We start from the raw sequence: 21,168 nt of genomic DNA on the forward strand, positions 1-21,168 counted from the left end.
GGCTGCGGAAACTGAGTCCACCAGACTGCCCTTCTCAGAAGCGACAGGAGCCCAGCACGCCTGCCGAGAGCTCTCCACTGAGGGAGGAGCTTTTCAGTTAAGAGATGTCACGTGAACAGAGAAAAGGACCGCCTCTCCTCCCCTCTGATCTTCCCATCTGTTTGCTGTTACCTGAAATTCACCCCAAGAGTTTCATGATAATCAACTCCAGCTTTGATCTTAATTAAGCAAATTTAAAAAGACATGTCTCCAAGAAGAGGCAGCTGTTAGTTACTTTAGTTTGTCTAATTACTAGTCAACCAAGTGGAATGAGAATCCCCAGCTCTCTTTAAAAGAGTGACAGCATAATCCTGATTTGGTTAAAATTACACACATATGCACAGAAAAAAAGACCAAGACGTAGTCCCCAAAAAGGGCAAGAGTCGTTACCTCTGTGTGGTGTGATTATAAAAGATTTTTGATTTCTTTATGATCTCTTTATTGTCCATCTTTTCCATGTACTACCTTTGCATTAGAAAAGTAAATTGTTAAAAAATCAATCAGTAAAAATAAGTACCATTTGGAAATCTGTATTAAATCAATGTAGATTGATTTTAAAGGTAAATAGTCCCTCCCCACTCTTCCTTTCCAACAAACAAGCGCATTACTGATCATCTTTCCAAACAGATACGAGTAAAGAATTTTCCAGAGACCACCAGGTGCTCCTTGCAGAGGTCCCTGCGGCCACACAACGAGGCTCACTCCCATCTGTGTGCTTCCACAGCCCAGCAACGACAGAAAATGCCTATCAGCCCTCGGTTTGAGAGAGCTTTGCAACCCACCTGCTCTGTTACCTGTGTTAACTGGGGGCGGTGAGGGCATGGCCAAATCACCAGAGGAAAGAAGTAAGGGAACCACACCCTGGGTCAGAATCTCAGGAGTCAGGTCTCCGAACAGCTGTTCCCAGAGCTTCCAGCAGGGGGCAGCAGGGCATTGTCAGCGACAGCTCCGTCAACAGCCATCTGGTGTCACCGAGGAAATGGCCCTAACTTCCACATCCGGTGGAAGCCTGGAGCAACTCATCCTTTCTGTCTGTGGCTCAAGAACGCTGTGCCCTTACAGACCTGCCTGATGGAAAATGAGACTTCGAACAAGTAAATGATGTGTCTCCGGGAAACCCACAATCAAACAAAAGAGAAACCCAAAGTTTCTTCTGAAATCATATTTTTCTCAGTTTAGAAAAGTCTCAAAACCACCATGTGTCTATTTTGTATATTTATCTACATTTGGCTTTATTCCAAAAAGGATTTAAGGCAGCTTCACCAAGTCACAAGGTCTCTGTTTCATCCTAATTACACAGGACAAAGGAAACACAGAATCTGTTCATATTTGCCCCAGGTAATAAATAGGCTGTTTACTGATAGGCATTTGTCTTAGTGTTTGCCAAAATGAAGTAAAGGGAACTTGGTCCAAGGCTGAGAACAGATGAATCTGGGATGAAAGCCCAATAGCCTTGAAGTGATGCCAGCAGCAGCAAAGCGATTAGTGAAAGAGACTTTACAAAAAGGAGCAGGTAGCAGGAGGCCGGCACTGCACCTGAGACCTGGCTCTTTGTACCAGCTTGTCATTAGTTAGCCTTGTGACACGTCGGAAAGCCACTGCCCCTCTCTAGCAATCTGTTTCCTCTTCTATAAACGAGGGATTCCTATTCCCAGATAACTTTTGACTCAGATACGAGAACAGAGGGGACTTAAGGGCCCTGCAGGGAAGGACAGCTGAAATGGGTTTTGTGCTTTGGGGCACAGGACTTTGGCTGGGGAGGGCACTGGAAGGAAACTGTTGTCAATAATCATGTGCAAGAAGGGACTGTGTGTGGAAGCCACATCTTGACCCTTCTTCATCTGCACAATCTATTTCCAGCCTTAGCACCTAGGAACAGGGTGGGGAGGCCAGAGGGGTGGTCTTCACAGTTTCTAAACTTTTTCTTTAAGTAAAAGCTCAGAGGGTCCAAAGACACCTGCTTAGCCCTCCCTGAAGCCACCCCAGCTACCCCCCTGGGTACCGCACAGAGCCCTGTGTGATGAGCCCTGGTCTGGAGTATTGGACTGGCTTGTGTGGCGTCCCCTGAGTGAGTACACAGCCATTTCAATCCCCACTGGGGCACCATCCACTTCAGAAAGGAATGTGCACGTCATAGAGAGTGTCAGGCAAACACAAAATCTTTTGGTTTTAATCTTTACTTTCAATCCCAAACAATCCCTTTCCTTTTTGTTACAAAAGTACTAAACAAACACAGACAGGGGAAGAAAGTTGACATCTACAAACTATGTGCCTTCAACAGGCGTCTCAGTAATCCCATCACCAACACCCATGTGCAAGGCAGAGACACCAGGTAGGTAATTCTCAGGAATCGGAACTATACCATAAATGCACAATCATTTTATTTCATTTTAAAATGATCAACAGGAGCAAAGGCAGACTGTGTGGGTTTTACTCACTCTGACACTCCCAAGAGCCTTCTCATCTGGCCAGACTGGAGGCCCAGCCCTCCCGGAAGGGAGAGGCGGCCCGCATCTCAGCAGTTCATTGAGACGACAAGCTGGATGTGCTGAGGAAAGCCTAGAGCACCGTCGCTGGGCTTGGAGGGGTGGCCAGGTGGCACGGCCGGGCACCTTCCTGTGTGGGTGGGCTCCTCGCCCAGGCTCACCGGAAGGTCTCTGCGCTTGGCCGTGCAGGGAACTGCGCTCAAGCCGAGCAGCTGTCCAAAGCGTGTCAGTCTCTGGCTTGACCGCTTGCCCCTCCAGCCCTCTGAGGGGAAGGAGCCATCAGTCCACTGTGCCATTGTAGGATTTGTTGAACTTGTTGAAGGTGAAATCCACGGTGTGTGTGGAGATGGGCTTTCTGTACAGAGGGTTTGAAGCCTAGAGAACACGGGAGGTAAGAGGACATGTGTTAGTTCATTCGTTCATTCGCACACACACAGGGTTGGAGGCCCTTCTAGGGTCAGTCACGCAGGAAGGCAGTGGGCCCCGCCCATGGGTGAAGGCAACGGCCTTGTGCCGCAAGACTGGCTCCTCTAAGCCGGCCTGGGACGGTCCCGCCCCTCCCTGAGCTTTCTCTCTCCATCTCTGACGCGAGCGGCTGTGCCTGTCAGACGGTCTCTCAAGTCCCTTGCAGCTTTAACACACTCACTGGGGATTCAGGGGGTGCTCACTCTTGCTCAGTCCTTCGGGAGCGTGCAGTCTGCTTGGGGAGACAAGACACACACGGACACCGCGAAAGACTGTGAGCACGTGGGACCCTCTCCTGGACTGTTGGACACAGTCTCCCTGCCGAGGCTGTGGCGAGCGCCTCTGCCGGTGAGCCTCCCGACCGGGGCCTGGTGCGGGGCTCCGTGCAGGGCGTCCAGAACTGGGCACACACCACCTCTCAGGTTTCGCTTCTTCGTGTTTTTTGTTTTGCTCTTTTTAACTTTTTGGCCGCACCGCGCAGCATGTGGGATCTTAGTTCCCCGACCAGGGATCGAACCCGAGCCCCCTGCAGTGGAAGCGCAGATTCTTAACCGCTGGACCACCGGGGAAGTCCTCGCTTCTTTGTTCTGAATCCCAAAGACGTTAGTGGGCCTCTGCTTGAACTCAACCGGACCGCTAAGCTTGACATTTTTTCTACTTCCAGCTTCACACTGGCTTACCATTTCGTAGCGGGCCCTGGACCGCTCGCTCTGGAACTTTGCAAACTCTCTCCGGTCGTGGATGGTGACAAGCAGCTTCCAGATGGCCAGGAGCGCAAGCCCAATCAGGATGATGCTGCCGACCACGGCCAGGAGGATGGTCGTGGCATTGGGGGCCGCTCCACACTCTGGAGGGGACCAGGGCACGATGAGCAAAGCCACCGCCGTCACCGTGCCCCCGCCCCCCGACCTCAGGCCCGTCGGCTCTCCCCAGAGGCCTTCCCTGGGTTCCCTGAGATGCTCACACCGCTTCTGAGGGAGCTGGCTGGCAGGCAGGTTTCCCCAACGCACATAAAGTGGAAGATTCAAAGAGGGCTGGTCACTGTTCCAAGGCCACACAGTAAGCCAACGGCAAAGTCTGGGAGAACCTTGGTGGCTGCTCCACTTTCTCCCACACGCCGTGCGTACGGCTGCGTCTCCCCAACTCAAAGCACCCACGCCCCAGCCCGGCCCCACCTCCCGTGCAGGACGCTGGACCAGGTCTCAGCTTTCACGTAAATGGTTTCAGGAGAAGACTGGGCGGCAGGAGGTTTCATGAAGCCGCTTCCACAAGGGCTGGGCTGGGGGCCAGCCAACACTTGTAAGCCCTTAGTGTGGAGCTTTTGGAGCAAATGTGCTTATTTTCAAAGAACCGCAAAGACAGCGCTTGGAAACAGAGCCTCCTTCTTACAGGCGTGCATCCTGGGCTAGGACCACAATCCTTCCCTCTGCCTCTGGCCTAGGGAAGGCACATTATGTGGTCTAGCCCCATTTGGAAAAACAGTTTGCAATGTTTTGAAAGGAAGAGAGCAGATCTTTTTCTGCACCGCCCACCTCTGCCCCGGCAACCTCCACCAGAGAAGAATGAAAGGGGTCATACTAGAAACCCTCATTACCGCAAGGAAAAGGGCCATTGGTCCCCAGGCCCAGAGCGTGGGGCAGAATTGCCCGTGTTAGATGAGAGCGTGCCGTCCTCAGGGGCCCAGGGAGCGAGGCATGGCACTTGCAGGAATGTCAACCCAGTGCTCCATCTGCCCTTCTTGGACTCCACTCCGGGAAGCGGCAGCCCGGCTAGGGCTGTGTGTACCCAGATGCTTCCTGACGCCCAGCCCTCATGGTCCAGACCTGCCCTGCACGCTCGCACCACCACTGGCCATGTAGGCTAAGTGTGTTCTGTGCTTACTGTCACCCCTGTGTCCCTTCCTTCAAGATGAGACACTCCCGCAGGGCAGGGTCCTATCCTCCTATAACTCCCATTCCCCTAAGTCATGCCCCCCCCAAGCTCCGCCCCCGTGATGGGTCCCCAGATATACAACCATCTTTCTTCTAAACTATAGCAGTCAGGTAGAGGCGACCTTAGATCTTGATCTTTATATGGAACTGTATCCCTCCTCTCTCTGGAGTTTGGAAAGGATGGTGAGGAGAGAACGGGTGATACGTCAGAAACCGAGCCCCCTGGGGGAGCAGACAGAGCTGGCCCTCACCCACCTGGCTCCCTGAGGACTGTCAGGTTGGACCTCCCACTGGGGAGCTCTGCATAGGTGAACATCATCACACAATCCTTGGCAGTTTTGTAGAAACAAAGCACAGCCTCCTGGTCATCTTTCACTGAAAGAAAACCAAGCAGAAATGTCCTGAGTGTGTCTCTGAGCGATGCAGAGCCGCTAAGGGACGGGTGAGGAGCCGAACCCCGCAAAGAAGAAAAGGGGGTGCAGAGAGGCTTAAAGGGAAGGCTGGACCTTAAAAATGAATTTCTCACATCAAGAACGCAGGCCCAGCGCTAAGTTAGGCTGCGCTGGGGACGTGAATTCCCTTCCACGCGAGGGAGGCCTCCGCAGGCTCACTGGGGTGAAAGGAGAGGGGGCACTGCCGCTGGGGCGGGACTGGGCAACGGAACTGGGTAAAGAAAAGAAGGGGCCATCCTGCTGTCCGCGGAGGCCTGAGCGAGAGTTCACGCTTGAGTCTACCTGGCTGAGAGCCGGCTGCAGAGGCCAGGAGGCGGAGGCGCTTTCCCGAGATGAGAAACCAAAAAGACCCACGAGGCAAGGAGGATGGGTGGATGAGAGACTGCACCTCCCACCCACGGTGCGCACCGCTGGCCTCGCTCCCCATACTAAGAAGCCCCCTTCCTCAAGCTGCCTCAACACCTGCCGTGCCCACGCGGCTGTCACCTGAGGGGAAGGTATCACCAACCCCACTCCCCCACCGGCCCCCCACTGCCCCGCCAGGCATTGTCTGCATTCCAAGCCTCCCCTGGGACAGGGTTAGACTGATTTCCAGGGTGGAAAGGAAGCAGGGAAGAGTGGGAAGCAAGAGACAGGCGGGTGGTAAGGGAATGACCCACTGGTCCTGAGTAACAACTGTGGGCTATTTTGTGACACGAAATGCTTTCTAGCTCCGCCCTTTGTAACCCTGTTGCTCGAAGGAGTCTCCACCTGGAGCCAGACAATTCTGAGTGCTTATCAGACACGGAGGCCTGGACTTTTTCTCTCGGCCCCCAATCCTAAGCCTGGTCTGGGTGAGTGTGAGCGAGCATGGGTATGAAAAAGCCTGGGGGAAGGGAGGAAAAGGATAGCTGGTGAATGCGAACAGAAACCTTCTCTGTGAAGCAACTGATTCATGACAAAGGGACAGACTGAGAGGCAGCTGTGCGTGAACAGCTGCATTTGCTCCAGAGCGAGTAAGTAGTCAGTGGGCCGGGGGAGGCATCGCCATTTTTCTGTGGCTGCCCAGTCAGGGGGCAACGGCCCCAGGTCTGCAGGCAGAACTTGCTGTGAGCCAGACCTCAAGTCACAAGACAGAAGCAGGGCAGGAAAACGGGCATGAGAGGCTGGATCTGGGGAGGGCAGGGCAGGGGCTCCCTGCTGTGGTACAAGCCCTGGCACGCAGTAGGTGCTCAATGAATATGTGTTGGCGGAATACATGACTTGGTATCCTCAGGAGCCATGATTCGGCCAGAGCATCACTCAAGATCAGGGAGGCAGGAAAAAGGAGTGGGGAGACCTGTAGGAACGAGGAAGAGGCAGGGTAGCACTCGATCCCGGGTTCACTCGGACAGAATGTGAGCTCTGCCTCGTCTAATGCTGGCAGAGCATCGCGAGAGCCGCACTGGGCTGAGGCCAAACAGAGACTGGCTAGCTGGTCACCAAACATGGTTTCCCAGCTTCCTGGGCACAGCTGGACGACATTTCCCGCCATCCTTGCAGTAAACGTGGCTGGATGACTGAGCTCTGGGTGGGGGGGATGTTGTGTGCCCCACTTCCAGGCCCCACCCGTGTAAACCTCCCCCACGATCTTTCCCCATTTGCAGATTCAATGGAGAGAATTCTGAGGACCCGGGGGAGGGTGGAAACACAATCTAGAGGGTACCTGGGCTCCTGAAGGAGCACAGAGAGGCCTTGTCAACCAGGAACATCTTCACTGGACTTCGAGTGAGTGACAAACTGACTTTTATTTTGTTAAGTCATTGAGGTTTGGGGTTTGTTTGTTGTAGCAGCTAACAGTACTTATTCTAACTAATATACCAACTTCTCAGGAAGCCTGGGAGAAGATGTAGGAAGGGACTAGGCTTCAGGGATGGGACAGAAACTTAAGAACGGGAAGGCCTTACACCCTGGAGAGCCCAGAACCTATGACCTAACACAGGTACTCCAAGTCCTCTTGGGGAGCCAGCAAGGACTAGCCAAGGACACTGAGGTTGCTTCCTAACTCAAGGTTAAAACTACCCTCCTGTCTGCCAGGCAGCCCTGAAGATCGTCCCCATGAGGGAGAAAGTCTCTACACGTCTGCCAAGATCCAAAAGGGGCCGGCTGCCCAGGGCCGCTCCCCACACTCACCGATGGTGTCCACCCGTGTGATCACCTCATCCTTGCACAGGTTTTGGCAGGTCTGGTTGTCAACTGAGCTCCCTGAGTGAAGCAGCAAGCACTCAACACAATCTCTTTGGAAAAGAGGCAATAAATGTGGGTGTTAGATGCTGGGTAGTAGCTCCACACATGTAACTGAGTGCATGTCCCAAGAGTGCAGGTCCCAGCCCTCCTGCAAGCCCCTGAAAGTTTTAACTTCTCCCATGTTCAGATGTTTGGCCTCAAGGAACATTTCTGCTCTGTCCTTCTTGCTGCTATCATGCAGGGAAGCCCAAGGGTTCTCGGAGGAACATATGTGGGTTTAGAAGCATGTCTGGTACACATGTCAAGTTGCAGGTTGGAAACCTTTCAAATTCTGACACCAGGAGCCAAATCTATCTGCACTCTGGTGCATCAAATGCCTCACTGAGGAGTCTTCCCCAAACAAGAAGTTTCTGAAGATAAAAAAGTGTTCCTGGCCTCGAAGAGGGGTCCTCACCCCACTATGGCCCCAATTCCCAGGATCCCCACCAGGAGACCGTCACCCAGGCAGGGCTCTCGGCACATTAAACTCTCTGGGTGGGCTTTCAAGACAAAACACCACTGCCTGGGCCCAACCACACCCATGGAATCCGAATCTCTGGGGCTGGACCTGGGCTCTTGGGGATTCTGAGTAAAGGTGAGGGCTGAGAACCACTGTCCTGGAGACTCTCAGGCCCTTGCCCCCTTCCTGCTCCCAGATAGAGCCCACCTGGCAGGGGAGCTAAGCTCTAAGGGTCCATAAAGCTTGCTGTGGAGGGGAGAGAGGGTCTCTGCCCTCTATGGGGGACTGGGGGATGGGAGAGCATAAATGGGATGGTGAGAACCCAACTCCAGGGAGAAGTGGGTTGGAACAAAACCACCAGCTGACGGGGAACGTGCAGGAACTTCCTGAAGTGATGGTGCTCGGTGGCCGGCCAGGATGGTGAGAGACCCCAAAACAGAGGTTTCCCCAGGAAATGGGGTGAGGACTCCAGAGCCAAGTGTGCTGGGAGGGCCACTGCCTTGCTGCTGCTGTGCCCTGGCACCCGAGGGCAGGGGAGCCTCACAGAGCCTCAGCCACATGGGGGGACAGCAGCCCAACCTACCCCACAGGCTTGTGGGGACCAAAGGGGCTGCGTGTCTGGAAAGCTCCCTGGCAAAAATATGGAGGGTTGTACCATCACCATGCATTGCCTTTATTAGATCATTGTAAAATTCCGTGGGATGGAGACACCAGTTACTACGTTTCCAGGGCAGAAACTGTGGCCTGAAGGGAGCTGGGAGCGTTTCATTAAGTCGTCCTATTTTACAGGTGAGGGGAGTGAGGAATCAGTGACAGCAGGGTCCAGCACCCAGGTACCTGCCTCTCTGTCAAGTCCCTCCCTGAGTCCTTACTCCACTTGCTGAACACTGAGGAGGAATGGGCGAGTGAGTAGATTGTGGAGGGAAAGTAGGTAAGACTTTCTTACCAGGGTCCTAATATGCTTAAGAATCCAACTATCCTCGGATTGGCCACAAAATCCCACTCTCCTGGGAATGACTTCATGGAAACATTCTGAAGTTAAACAAGTAGGTAATTTCTGCATTTCTCCTGAGGCCAGAGCCCCAGCGGGCAGGCAACTGAGACTTGGCTGGGCACCAGGAAGGCGTGGCTCCAGCTCTGGTCATTCATGCTGACGCCGCTGCCCCTCCTCCACCCGTGGATTAACACACTGCAAAGAAAGGCGGCTGCTTCCGGTCTCCGCTAGGATTCACTGAGCCCTCCATCTGCATGCCCTGTTGTCATGAAACCACAGGGCCGCTTCCAGGGAACATTCCCTAATCATCCATGTGGACAAATCGGTTTAACCTGTGTGCTCCGCATACTGGGTTGAATCTTGTGATCTATTGCAGTCACGTATTAAAATGTCTGGCCTTTAAACAAACAAGTTGCTGAGACAGACTTTGCTCAGGGAGACTGTTAATTGAAATCAGCTGAAACTGAATATGAACTCACCCAAGGTGTAGAGCGTGTTTGGTTAGTTCTAGAGAGTGGAGATTGACTGCTCTGAAACCCCAGGAAAAAAAGGACATCGGCATTCAAAACCTGGTGGCTCTCAGCAAAGCAGCAAGTAGAAAAACAGCCTGAAATAAGGCACTATCAAAGGTACTTTGTTTAAAAAAAAAAAAAAAAGTGACAACTAGGCTGTGAAAGAGACTGTGTCAGCGTGGCCCGGAGACAAGTAAGAAGGAAGAGTGAGGCTCCCCTACGGCATCTCTTTGCTCTCCTTGCTCCCTTGATATTGCTCAATGGATAACAAATCATCAAGTCTATGTCTCCTTGGAAATGAATGCTTTAAACATTTAAAGCTAAGGTGGTCTTCCCAAGAGGCCTTTTAACTGACCTAAGCCAACCCTATATTGCCTTGCTGCTCCGGAAGAAGGAAAGAAACAGGCTTGATCTGCCTTTATTGGTTCCACGTGTATTGTCCTACCTTTGCAACAACCCCCATCCACCTCATATGCCCCAAGGTCTGGGAGCACATACTCAAAAGGGTTCTGCGGGTGGGAGAGCTGGGGGTAGGGCACCTCCCTCAGGCATTAAATGTTGATAACGGCCATGATTCCAGGCTCAGATAGCCACAGCTATTCGGGCTCCAGATCCAGGATCCTAACCTCCTCCTTCCCCTGGGATGTTTCTATTTGGATTTCTGTTGTTTCTCTGCTCTTAGCAGGTCTAAAGTAGATCTGTGTTTCTTCTCCCTTACTCTGCCTGGTTTCCCTCTAGTTACACAGAATAAAATCTGGCCCTGTCTATCTTGTCTCTCCATCTGCGGCCAGCTTTCAATTACCCACGCCTGGATTATTTGTGGCAAACATCCAACCAGGGGTTCTGCCACCCAGAACGCTTCTGAGTGCAGATTGACCGGCAGCCACGGCTGCTCAGGGAGCGTGAACTCGGCTCATTCGGAGCCCGAGCCAGGGGTTTGGAAGGGAAATCTGCCCAAAAAAAGTGCACAGTTGCGTTTCCCAGCCAAAGGGAAACAACGTCTGTATTATTATTCGTTTCTGATTATCTGTGCCCTCCCTCCTGGCCCCTTAGGACAAGGATGATGATGGCACAGCTGTTTCTCTAGCAAAATGCAAGAGAAACTGTCACTCTTGCTTTCCCGATGGCGTAACTCCCTGATTTAATTCCCTCTCATTCGCACTCTGGCAGAGTGTGAAGGGCAGAGCCGTGGGGGAGGTCAACAGGGGAACGTAACCCCATGGCTGGGTCAGTGGAGGCCTGGAACCCGCGTCTGGATAATCTCTGCATTCAGCAGCAGCGCAGAGACCCACTCCATTATCTGTACAAATGGAGCAGAAAATTCAAAAGCCACTGCGGTTTGTTCCTGGCTTGCCTTATCTAGGTCGGGTGCCCTCCTGTCCAATTTACCTTCTGATGATGTTTTGCTTTAAAGCAGCATTTCCCATATGGGGGGGCCTGTGAAACATTGTTTGGGAGATGCTAATGGGGCAGGAGGTCAAATTCATTTGGAAAAAAGATGCATGCTAAATGTCCTTTTAAAATACTCAGTGACACACTAAAGGCTCAAGAAGATGCTACTTTGGTACTAAAATCAGTTTAATTTCATTTAACTCAGTAATCCTGTAACTTCTAAACTTGTTTAGGAACAGAATAACAGTTTTTGTTGTTGTTGTTATGTTTTGATTTTGGTTTTTTTTACAAAATCCCCATGGAACCAGTGTTTCAAAGACCCTATTCTAGTTAATGTTAGTAAGAGTTTCGATCCCCAGCAAGGCTGGGTGGGGAAGATGCAGGAGATGGGGGGTGAGAGGCTGGCCAGCCCTGAAGGCTGACTGGCTGGATGACAGGCCTGGTCTGGGGGAGACGCTGGGGTTGGGGGCGGGGGTGGAGGGCTGTGTAGGGGGCGGCGCTTTACCTCTTGGTGCTGCAAGCATCCAGGCAGGTCGGGCACTTCTCACATGTCTCCCCAAAGGCCCCTGGCTCCGTGCACTGGCACTGCCCACAGACACAGTGCCCGCGGTCACTGCAGATCTGGCCATCCCTGGCCTGGCACGTACTGATGTCTGTCGAGCAGTTACAGTTGTCCCCGATGTAACCTGCGTGGCACTTGCATTCTCCGCAGTGACAGTCGCCGTGGCCTAAAGGACACACATGGCACATCAGCGCCTGCCTGCTTGCACGGACACACGACCAACCGCCCAGCGCCTGCCGTGTGCCGGACACTGGGGAGCCAACAGAATGAGATGCCGACTGTGCCCTCGCAGTCCGTCTGGGCAGACAGAGAGGGCCTGGTGCTGACACGGGGTGACAGCAGGGCGCCCGGGCAGCGCGTGTGGCCCAGCTGGGCTGAGTGCTGCTCCAAGTCGGTCCAGAACTTGGCCAAGTCATGCCACAGGCCCAGGACACCAGAGAGCTTCTTCCTGTCTCCTGTGTTACGTGATTAATGGCCCCAGAACCTGTGAATGTGACCTCGTATGGCAAAGGAGACTTTGCAATGTGATTAACTGAAGGATTTTAAGATGGGGGAGATTCTCCCGGATTATCCAGGGGGTCCCTAAGTGCCACCACAAGGGTCCATATGAGAGGAAGGCACGGGGAGATCTGACTACAGAAGGTGGTGGCGACGGACAGGAGAAGCAAGATGCTGCGCTGCCACCTTTGAAGATGGAGGAGGAGACCTCAAGGAGCCCGGAAGGCAAGGAACGCAGCCCTGCAAGACGGAAAAGGCGAGGGAAGGGTCCTCGCCCAGAGCCTCAGAGGGAGTGCGGCCCTGCTGCCACCTTGACTTTAGCCAGAGAAAACGATTTCAGACGCTGACCTCCAGAAAAGAGAACACGTCTGAGTTGTTTTCAGTCGCTAAATTTGTGGTACCCTAACACAGCCACGAAGGAAACCAACACAGTTGTTGCCCCTCAGTCTCAGTGAGACGCTGATTCTTGCTCTGGCCTTGGCGCCGCGGGCCAGAGCCGGATGACTCAGGAGCAGGTACGGGAGACGGCAGCGGCTAACACCCAACTTGCTACGCACGTGTCAGGCTTTACAGCACGAACTCGATGAATTCTTACAACCATCCCACACGCACAAGTGATGAAACTGACACACGGAAGGATGAAGGGCTTGCTGACGGTCAGACAGCTAGCGGCTGCAGAGCCAGGACCCAAACCGGGGAGTGTGGCTCCAGGGCCCACGGTCTGAACTCCAAGATCCGTGGCCTCTCAGGAGAAGAGGACAGAGTAGGCCCTAATCAAGATGAGAACCAGCTGAGGGGCCCCCTGCTTCCCCCTTGCAGGAGGAACCCTTTCCACAGCCTGCAAGGGAGGAGGAGCTGGGCATCCCCTCCTGGTTCTTCAGGCATCAAGGGCAGGGGAGCTGCTGGGCTCAGGGGACTGAGTAAGTGTGCACACCAGGCACGCGCGTGTGCACGCTGGACAGTGAAAAGCACGGACAGCACCAGCCTCCAAGGGGGCCAGGAGCCTGACAGTTAGTGGATTCTCTATTTTTTGCTAACAGAGGCAGAAAGCAGTGCTACAGATGGCACTTAATTTTAAAAAATCTTCCTTATACTATCACTGCAGCATATTGTCCTTTCTCGTGCCATTTTGCTAAGGCTAATATTAATAGGACCAAGAATTTGTATTGACTGAGAACCCACTGACATACTAGCAGGAGACCAGGCAGGCAGGGGATGGCATCAGACAGGGGCGCCTTGCATTTTATTCCTGCTCCTGAGTCAGTTATCCTTGTAGTTGGACCTCGGCACCTTCTGAGACCACCAATGAGTGTGACCCGCAATTCAGGTCAGGAGCTAACTCCAGAGAGCCTCTTCACCCCCACTTCCTTCCTGTCCCCCTCCCCCACCTGTCTGCTCTGGAGAGCCTAGAATCTGCAGGAGGCAGGGAGGCCATCTGGAGCCACCAGTCCCCCCCTCCCTCCCACATGCATGCGGCTCAGCCTCTCTGCAGCCCAGGGGTGCAGAGCCCCAGTAGATACTGTGCTGGGCGAGAGCACCCTCCCACTTCACAGCCAGTGCCGAGGCATATGGCAGCCCTCTGGGAGGGGTGAGGAAAGCCAGACCCCAGCCAGGAGGAGGCTGTGGAGTGCAGTTTAACTGCCTGGAAGCTGGCGTGTGATGTGTGGGCCACAGGAGACAGCAGCACCCCTGCTCATGGGTTACACGGTGGGGGGGGGGGGTAGGGGCATGGGGGGGAAAGGGCAGCAGAGAGCACGACTCACCCCAGGGAGGGAGGCCTGCACATCCTTCCTCTCCACCGATCCCTGAACAGCCCTGGCAAGCAGGAAACCACCCCCCACAGGACGTCTTCCCAAATGAAATGGATCCAATCTGCACAACTCCCTAACTCTTGGCCTCAGGACCACATTGGTCAAGAGGCTGTTTTAAATTAAAATGGTTCACTGTCAGGGTGATTTTCCCCCCAGCATTTTATTATGACAATTCCAAGCCTGCAGCCAAGTTGAAAGGACTGTACAGAAAACATCCATCCACGTACCACCCCCATTCCGCCATCAGGATGCTGCCAGCTGCTTTATCACACATCTTTCCATCCCTCTCTCCATCCATCAATCCATGTATTTTTTTAATGCATTTCAAAGTGAGTTGCAGTTATCAGTGCACTTGAGGAGTGGTTTTTAATACAGCTCTGGTCTCTCCAGTGGCTTGTACATCATGCCATCCCATCAAGCAAAAATAGAGGAAGTAAGAGGCATGGTTGGTGCCATATTTACAAGCAGCAAAGACACTACCCAGGCCAGAGAGACTGCTTTGTTTGACACGGTGAGTGTTGTTTCCCTTCCTTCTCCGTTTTTGGCAGCAATATAAAATGAACCAAATAAAAACCTAGCACAACATTCCAAAGTGTCAAAGGTTTGGTGAGGAGGTACTATATTATTTCGTTTTGGGTGAAGTGTGGGTGTGTGTATGTGTTGAAGGGAGAACTTGCTCCCCATGGTGACTAGGCATCTAATGTGAAAAGATCTGCTGCTGAGAAGATGGCAAAGGTGCCAGCTGCTCTGTACTTCCCACCATGACGGTTAACTGGCAAGTAAACCCAGCTGCCTTGGGTACATCTGACATCATGAAGACCTGAGAGCTCCAAAACCCAGCCCACAGTCAAAGCAATTGAGGGTGCCCCTAGATCTGGGGTACAATTACAGAGTTAGGAGTCAAGAGCAGGAGAGAGTGGGAGCTGGTAACTCACCCAAGGTCACCACGGCTCCATGGAGAGGGACGGGACTCACTGCCAGAGACCTAAGCCGTTCCTGAAAGCCTCCTACAGCAGCTGAGAGGCATGGACGTGGCGAGAAAGAAATGCTGTGCAAAGAACCTGTGAGTGAGAGCACGAAGCGCCCCGGCCCACAGGGGTAGGGTGGGCAAGCAGGTGGGAGCCGCTGAGGGCCAGGGGGCCTAGGAAAGTCCTTATCCACGTGGCGTTTTGGCCTCAAACATTTGCCAACTCCAATGCAAGGTCCCAGCAAGTCAAACTAGGAGAGAAGCCACGCTCGGTGAAATGGCGGAAGCCACTGGAGTGCTGTCCTCAGGGACTCCCGTGATGGCCCCAGTTTGTCTGTCAGGTGGTTCATCGCCTCTCAAAGACAATGGAAAGCAGCTACAGCAAAGGGGTGACGCACGCCTCCTCGTCCTCCTTCACTCCCACGGCAGACCGTGCCGTCTAATCAGGCGATTCTCTGCCAGGGAGCCCGGGCTCGGCCTCAGAATCCTCAACACTGTCCTCCAAGGAGGTTCTACCAACTGGTGGGGCCGGCACACAAGGTACAACCACTTGCCATTTCGGTTTAAAGTTTCCAAGTCTCCCTGAGAAAGCGTGACCCATATAGAGTGTCATAGACTTCGTAAACCTGGTCACAATTTATCCTAATCCAAAGGTCTCGGACCCTGCACTCGGGCCTCCACCTGCCTTTCCCTCAACCTGCACGTACAGACATTTCCACATCCTCTGGTCAGCCCTTGGCCTCTCCTAATGCCCTAGTAGGAACATGTTATTAAAATGACAAGGGTCATTCGGTCCCGTCCCCAGGCTCAATAACCCATCAATCACCAGGAGAACTGCATGGGGAATGGGAACATGATCCTGGCTAACAGCACCCAGAGGGCCAAAGCAAGGACTCTGCATCAAAACAAAGCTCGTTTATAATGCTTCCCCAGCACCCTGGCAAAGTGCGCTGAATTTCATGATGCCTGTTTAATACTGTGCATACATAAGAATATTTTCATTACACATAGACAGGGATACTGAAGGGCATGTGAAACCACTTTGTAAGCTGTGAATTGCTACATGTGCAAGCTATTATTAGTACCTTTATTAGAATGACTGATAGCTAAATGGACAGGAAGTTGTAAATGTGTCTATTTATACAGAATTTCAGCTCTACAGAATTCAGCAGCTTTCCATCAGCAAGACGGTGCTTGTGTGGGCCGTGGGCCAAGACGCAGGGCCCCCCCCCCGCCCCCGCCCCCATTGATCAAGTAGAATACTGGCTATTCAGAGGCAGGGGCATGCCTGAAGCAGGCGGGGAAGGAGCTGCCAGAGAGGAGGGAGGGGGCACGTGAGGAAGCCCCAGCACCAGTGCTCTGTAGAGGTCAAGAAGGGCAAATCCTACAGTGCGGTGGGGCGGGGAGGGCAGAATCCAGTGGTAGAGAGGTGAGGAAGTGGCCACAGCGAGCGCGGCAACTCCCACAAGGAATCTGGCTGTGCAGAGAAAGGAAGAGATGGCGGGGAAAGAGGCTGGGGATTTTGAAGAGGGGATATTCGAGCATCCTTCTGATTAAAGAGAAAGATACAGAAGAGAGAACATTTTGGTGGAAGTGGAGGGATTGAGGGAAGAACAAACCCCAAAGAGATCATAGCAGAGAGAGGTTAGTGGGGCGGGTGGGGCAAGAGAGAGAGAAAAAGAGAAAGAGAGAGAGAGAGAGCGAGTAGCTGGTGGGTGAGGACTGTGGCCGGAGGAGCTCAGGCTAACCCCAATCAGCTGCGTGAAAGGCTGGCGGCTGTGCTGGAACCACATTCAAGTGTCACCTTGGGCAAGTCCCTAAACCTGACTGATGATCATTTCCTCATCTGTCAATGAGGACAATGCCTTCCTCGTGGGAGTGTCATCAGAAATACTGGTGTTAATGCAAATCAAGCCCCTATCCACAGCAGCCAGCACATGACCGGACCGCCCCTGAAGCTAAGCAAGCAAGGAGCTTGGAGGCCGATGCATTGGACAGCGGTCACAGGGCCGTGCAGGCGTGACCTGTAGAGAGGGTTGAGAAGTCAGGGATCATGCAGTGGGAGGGCACAACCTCAAAGGGGGGGGGGAAGATCAACGGGGTAGAAAGCAAGGATCTGCAGGAGCGAGGGGAGGGCTAACAGGGGTGGGAGGCGGCCAGCGCCCCTCGTCCTCAGGAAAAGGAGGCGTGGGCATTCTTTCATGAGCTGGAGGATGAAGGAGAGCCTGTTCACCATGGAACATGGGTGGTGGGTAACAGCAGGGATACAAGGAAACATTCGGAAAATGAGGCAGTAGAGTGTGGTGGTTAACATGTGGCTTCTGAAATCAGAGAGCCTGGGGCTGGCCTCCTGAATCTGCTATTTACCAGCAGTAACTGATGTTTAACCCCACTGCATCTTGGTTTCTTCACTTTAAAATGGGGCCAATAAAGATGTCCCCACTCATAGGGTTGTTGTATGAGTTCAATCACATAACCTGTATAAAGCACTTAGTGTTTGGCATATAATAAGTGCTCAATTAATGCTAGCTAGCTTCATCGCTGTTATAATGGGAGTGTGTGGAGAGGGGAAGCTTGGAGTAGATAATCTCAGAGAATGGGAGAGGGAATACCTTCTGAGAGCTTGGATCGAAGACTTCCAGGGTTAGAGAGTTCCCTGTCAGTCCAGGTGTTAGGATTCAGCACTTTCACTGCCGGGGCCTGGGTTCAGTCCCTGGTCAGGGAACTAAGATACTGCAAGCTGCGCAGCTCAGCCAAATTAAAAACAAAAACAAAAACAAAAACAAAACAAGCCTTCCAGGGTTAAAAGCTCCCATAAGGTTATCTAATCCATGCCCAGCCCAAAGCGAGAACACCCAGGGCCTGGTGAAGCTGTTCCCTCAACCCCAGAGCCTTGGCAGGGAGGCTGACACCCAACAGCACTGGAGGCCCTGCCTGGGGGGGCACTCCAGCCCTCAGCAGGAAGGGGACCAGCTGCATGTCTGAGGCACGGCATGTGCGGCCCTCGGCCCCAAGCTGGACTGCGGTCTGCAAAGGCCCAAGGCAGCCCTAGGGTGACCTCAGAGGACCTGCGTGAGGGCCCTGGGGCTGGAGGAAGGAAGGAGCCGGCCTGGGACGGGGCAGAAACAAGAAGTGGGTGTCTTCTCCCCATCCTGGCCCCGTCAGGAGCAAGGACCACAACCACACAGACGTCAGACCCTCAGGGTACACGTCTCTCCACAGCTGGTCCAAAAACAGTTTCCATCCAGCTCAGGAATGCACTGCACTTCCCTCGGCTTCCGCCCCCTCCCCTCGGCCTCCAGGAGGCCTTTCAGGCTGGCAGAGGGCTGAGGAGGGGAGGGCTGTGCTCAGCTCCCCAGCCCCCCAGACAGGAACAGCACTTCCCTTGCTCCTGTCTCTCCCTCTCCCTATCCCACTGTCTGCATCCCTCTCTCACACAAGTATGTACTCTCAGTTTCTGCCTTCCCCAAGCTCCCCCATGGGCACCCCTCCTCCCACAGCCCCAGCACCCCTCCCTCCCACAGCCCCAGCACCCTCCTCCCACAGCCCCAGCACCCTCTTCCCACAGCCCCAGCATCCCTCCTCCCACAGCCCCAGCATCCCTCCTCCCACAGCCGCAGCACCCCTCCTCCCACAGCCCCAGCACGCCTCCTCCCACAGCCCCAGCACGCCTCCTCCCACAGCCCCAGCACCCCTCCTCCCACAGCCCCAGCATCCCTCCTCCCACAGCCCCAGCATCCCTCCTCCCACAGCCCCAGCATCCCTCCTCCCACAGCCCCAGCACCGCTCCTCCCACAGCCCCAGCATCCCTCCTCCCACAGCCCCAGCACCCCTCCTCCCACAGCCCCAGCACCCCTCCTCCCACAGCCCCAGCACGCCTCCTCCCACAGCCGCAGCACCCCTCCTCCCACAGCCCCAGCACGCCTCCTCCCACAGCCCCAGCACCCCTCCTCCCACAGCCGCAGCACCCTCCTCCCACAGCCCCAGCACCCTCCTCCCACAGCCCCAGCACCCTCTTCCCACAGCTCCAGCATCCCTCCTCCCACAGCCCCAGCACCCTCCTCCCACAGCCCCAGCACCCTCTTCCCACAGCTCCAGCATCCCTCCTCCCACAGCCCCAGCACGCCTCCTCCCACAGCCCCAGCACCCCTCCTCCCACAGCCCCAGCATCCCTCCTTCCACAGCCCCAGCACCCCTCCTCCCACAGCCCCAGCACCCCTCCTCCCACAGCCCCAGCACCCCTCCTCCCACAGCCCCAGCACCCCTCCTCCCACAGCCCTCTGTCTGCCCATCGTCTTCCCCTCCTCTCTCCCCTCTTCTCAGGACAGGCAGCGGGTAAACAGGAAGTGGTTAAGAGAAAAAAGAAAAGGAAGCGCTGTGGGCTGGAAAGCCTCTGCCCATTTGGGTGATTCCCCTGCCACGGAAGTCAGGTCTTGTCTGCGGTGTGGACACCTCTGGGTGACACCTTGGGCCCCGCTCCTGGAACTCTCCAACAGCCGTCTTAAAAAGGGCAGGAAAACCAACCAGAGCTTTCTGTGCCTCCAGCCACGGGTGTCTGTGCGACTCGGGGGTCCCAAGACGCTGCTGAGCCAGAGGAGGCACACGGCCCCGCCCTCCTTAGCATCAGGTTGGGGTTGGGAGCTGCTCCCCGAGAGCCTGTGAACGTAGACGTCCTGGGCACTCACACAATCTCCGTGGGGAACCACAGCCAGGGGCGGGCTGACCTGTGGCCAAACGCACACACAACGCTTCCAGAGCGTCCGGTCTCTGTGTCCGGGGCTTTGGACTAGGAAGGGGAAATCCCTCCTAAGAGGGGCGCTCTTCCTGGTACCTGGCTGACGAGCAAGTGAGGGTTACATAACGGGCCGGGTGTTCTCAGTGTCTCCGGGTCTGGTCCCCGTGGGAACGCGCCCCTCCCATTGTCTCAGTGTTCCCTTCCATGCACTGGCTTTGGTGCCAGAAAAAGTAGAGAACAGAGATTCTGGAAATGCACAGGACTTCTACCCAGTTCCCTCATGAGGGATCTTAGCCTGACTCTGGGCACCTCAGCAGAAACTAAATAAACCTCCAGGGTCAAGAGAGAAGTCACTCTTGAACGGTTGTGTCCTCACCACAGGCTTCCCGAGCCTGTAAACACGGCCTGCTCTTGCCAAGGATGAGTTACTGACTAGAGAACTTGCCAACTAAGGGCTGCTCCTCTCAAAGACAGCACAGCTCTCCTCGCCCATCCCCAACCCCGGAGCCAGCTCTCACAGAGTCTGCTCAGACCAACTCGGTCTCACCCTTGTCACTACTTGGAAGCCCTCGGCTGGGGACGCGTCTTCTGGACGGGAGCTACCGTGCAGCCTCACCTAGCTACTTGCTGGCTCTGGACAGCAGTCCACTTTCTTCATCAATAAAAGAGGGACGGTGGCTTGTCTATCTAATGGGATTGGAGGAATTCCTTGTAAATGTGCAATAAAGAAATGTATGGTTTCAAGAAATTTCTAATTTCACTGAGAAATCAAGTCATTAAAATCTCTTAATAGGGAAACTTGATGGAGCACTTACAATAGGACAGGCATTGTTCTAAGCACTTTACTTGGACTTTCTCATTACTAGTCCCAATCGCCCTACATGGTGGTACGATTATTACCCTAATTTTTGCAAATATGGAAAATGAGGCACAGAGAAGCCAAGTAATTTATCCAAAGTCACACAGCAGGCAGGTGTCAGGGCTGGGATTTGAACCACATCTGTTTGTCTCTGGAGTCCATATTCCTAACCACTATGTGTACTGCCTCGCTAGTATAATCTAGGCATGACTAAGTGATAAAAATTAACACATAGGATAAATGTTCAAGGTGACCCAGGGTGTTTTATAGTTTAAAAATGTGCAACAGATCCATCCCCAAGGCTAGCTCTTTTAATCACTGATCATTAAATCACTCTTGGCCTCCGTTTTCCTATCTGTAAAGTAAGGGCGGTAACTACGTGAGCTCTACCATTCCTCCACCGCTGACATTTGCTGTTCTCGGTCAGAGCAGGAGAAATCTGGAGAGCCTGGCACAGGCTCCGGCTTAAGCTACAGGTTTTGGAATAGTAGAGGAGAGAAGGCATTTTGGGTGCAAAAAATAGGATGCATTCACTTGTGAGGATGAATACAGAGAGTGAGCAGCCTGGAAGGGAAGTATTTGAAAAGGAGAGTTTGACGAGAATGGGTACCCGGGGCGTAGACATGGGCCTGTTTGTATGCATGTGTGTTTGTAAGTTTGCACGTATATAAAAAGACAGAAGGAAGGGAGGGAAGGAAGGGAGGGAAGGAAGGAAGGGAAAAAGGGAGGGAGGACGACTGTGGAGGAAGGAAGGCCTGAGG

At 53.8% G+C, this 21,168-nt stretch overlaps 1 protein-coding gene across 1 annotated transcript in view; it reads right to left on the reverse strand.

The window, feature by feature from the left end:
• Positions 1-2,200: 2,200 nt before the first annotated feature.
• ITGB5 (integrin subunit beta 5) overlaps positions 2,201-21,168 on the reverse strand; it is a 110,387-nt gene continuing 91,419 nt past the window's right edge. Inside the window, exons 11-15 of the mRNA XM_082392301.1 lie at positions 11,481-11,703; positions 7,525-7,628; positions 5,177-5,296; positions 3,671-3,837; positions 2,201-2,900 (exon numbers count right to left, since the gene is read on the reverse strand). Of these exons, the coding sequence (XP_082248427.1) occupies positions 2,805-2,900; positions 3,671-3,837; positions 5,177-5,296; positions 7,525-7,628; positions 11,481-11,703 (710 nt within the window). The 3' untranslated portion in view covers positions 2,201-2,804. The remainder of the gene's footprint in view (positions 2,901-3,670; positions 3,838-5,176; positions 5,297-7,524; positions 7,629-11,480; positions 11,704-21,168) is intronic.

Source organism: Balaenoptera borealis (assembly GCF_965194805.1).
Source record: "Balaenoptera borealis genome assembly, chromosome: 5".
In the NCBI taxonomy this organism is placed as follows: domain Eukaryota; kingdom Metazoa; phylum Chordata; class Mammalia; order Artiodactyla; family Balaenopteridae; genus Balaenoptera; species Balaenoptera borealis.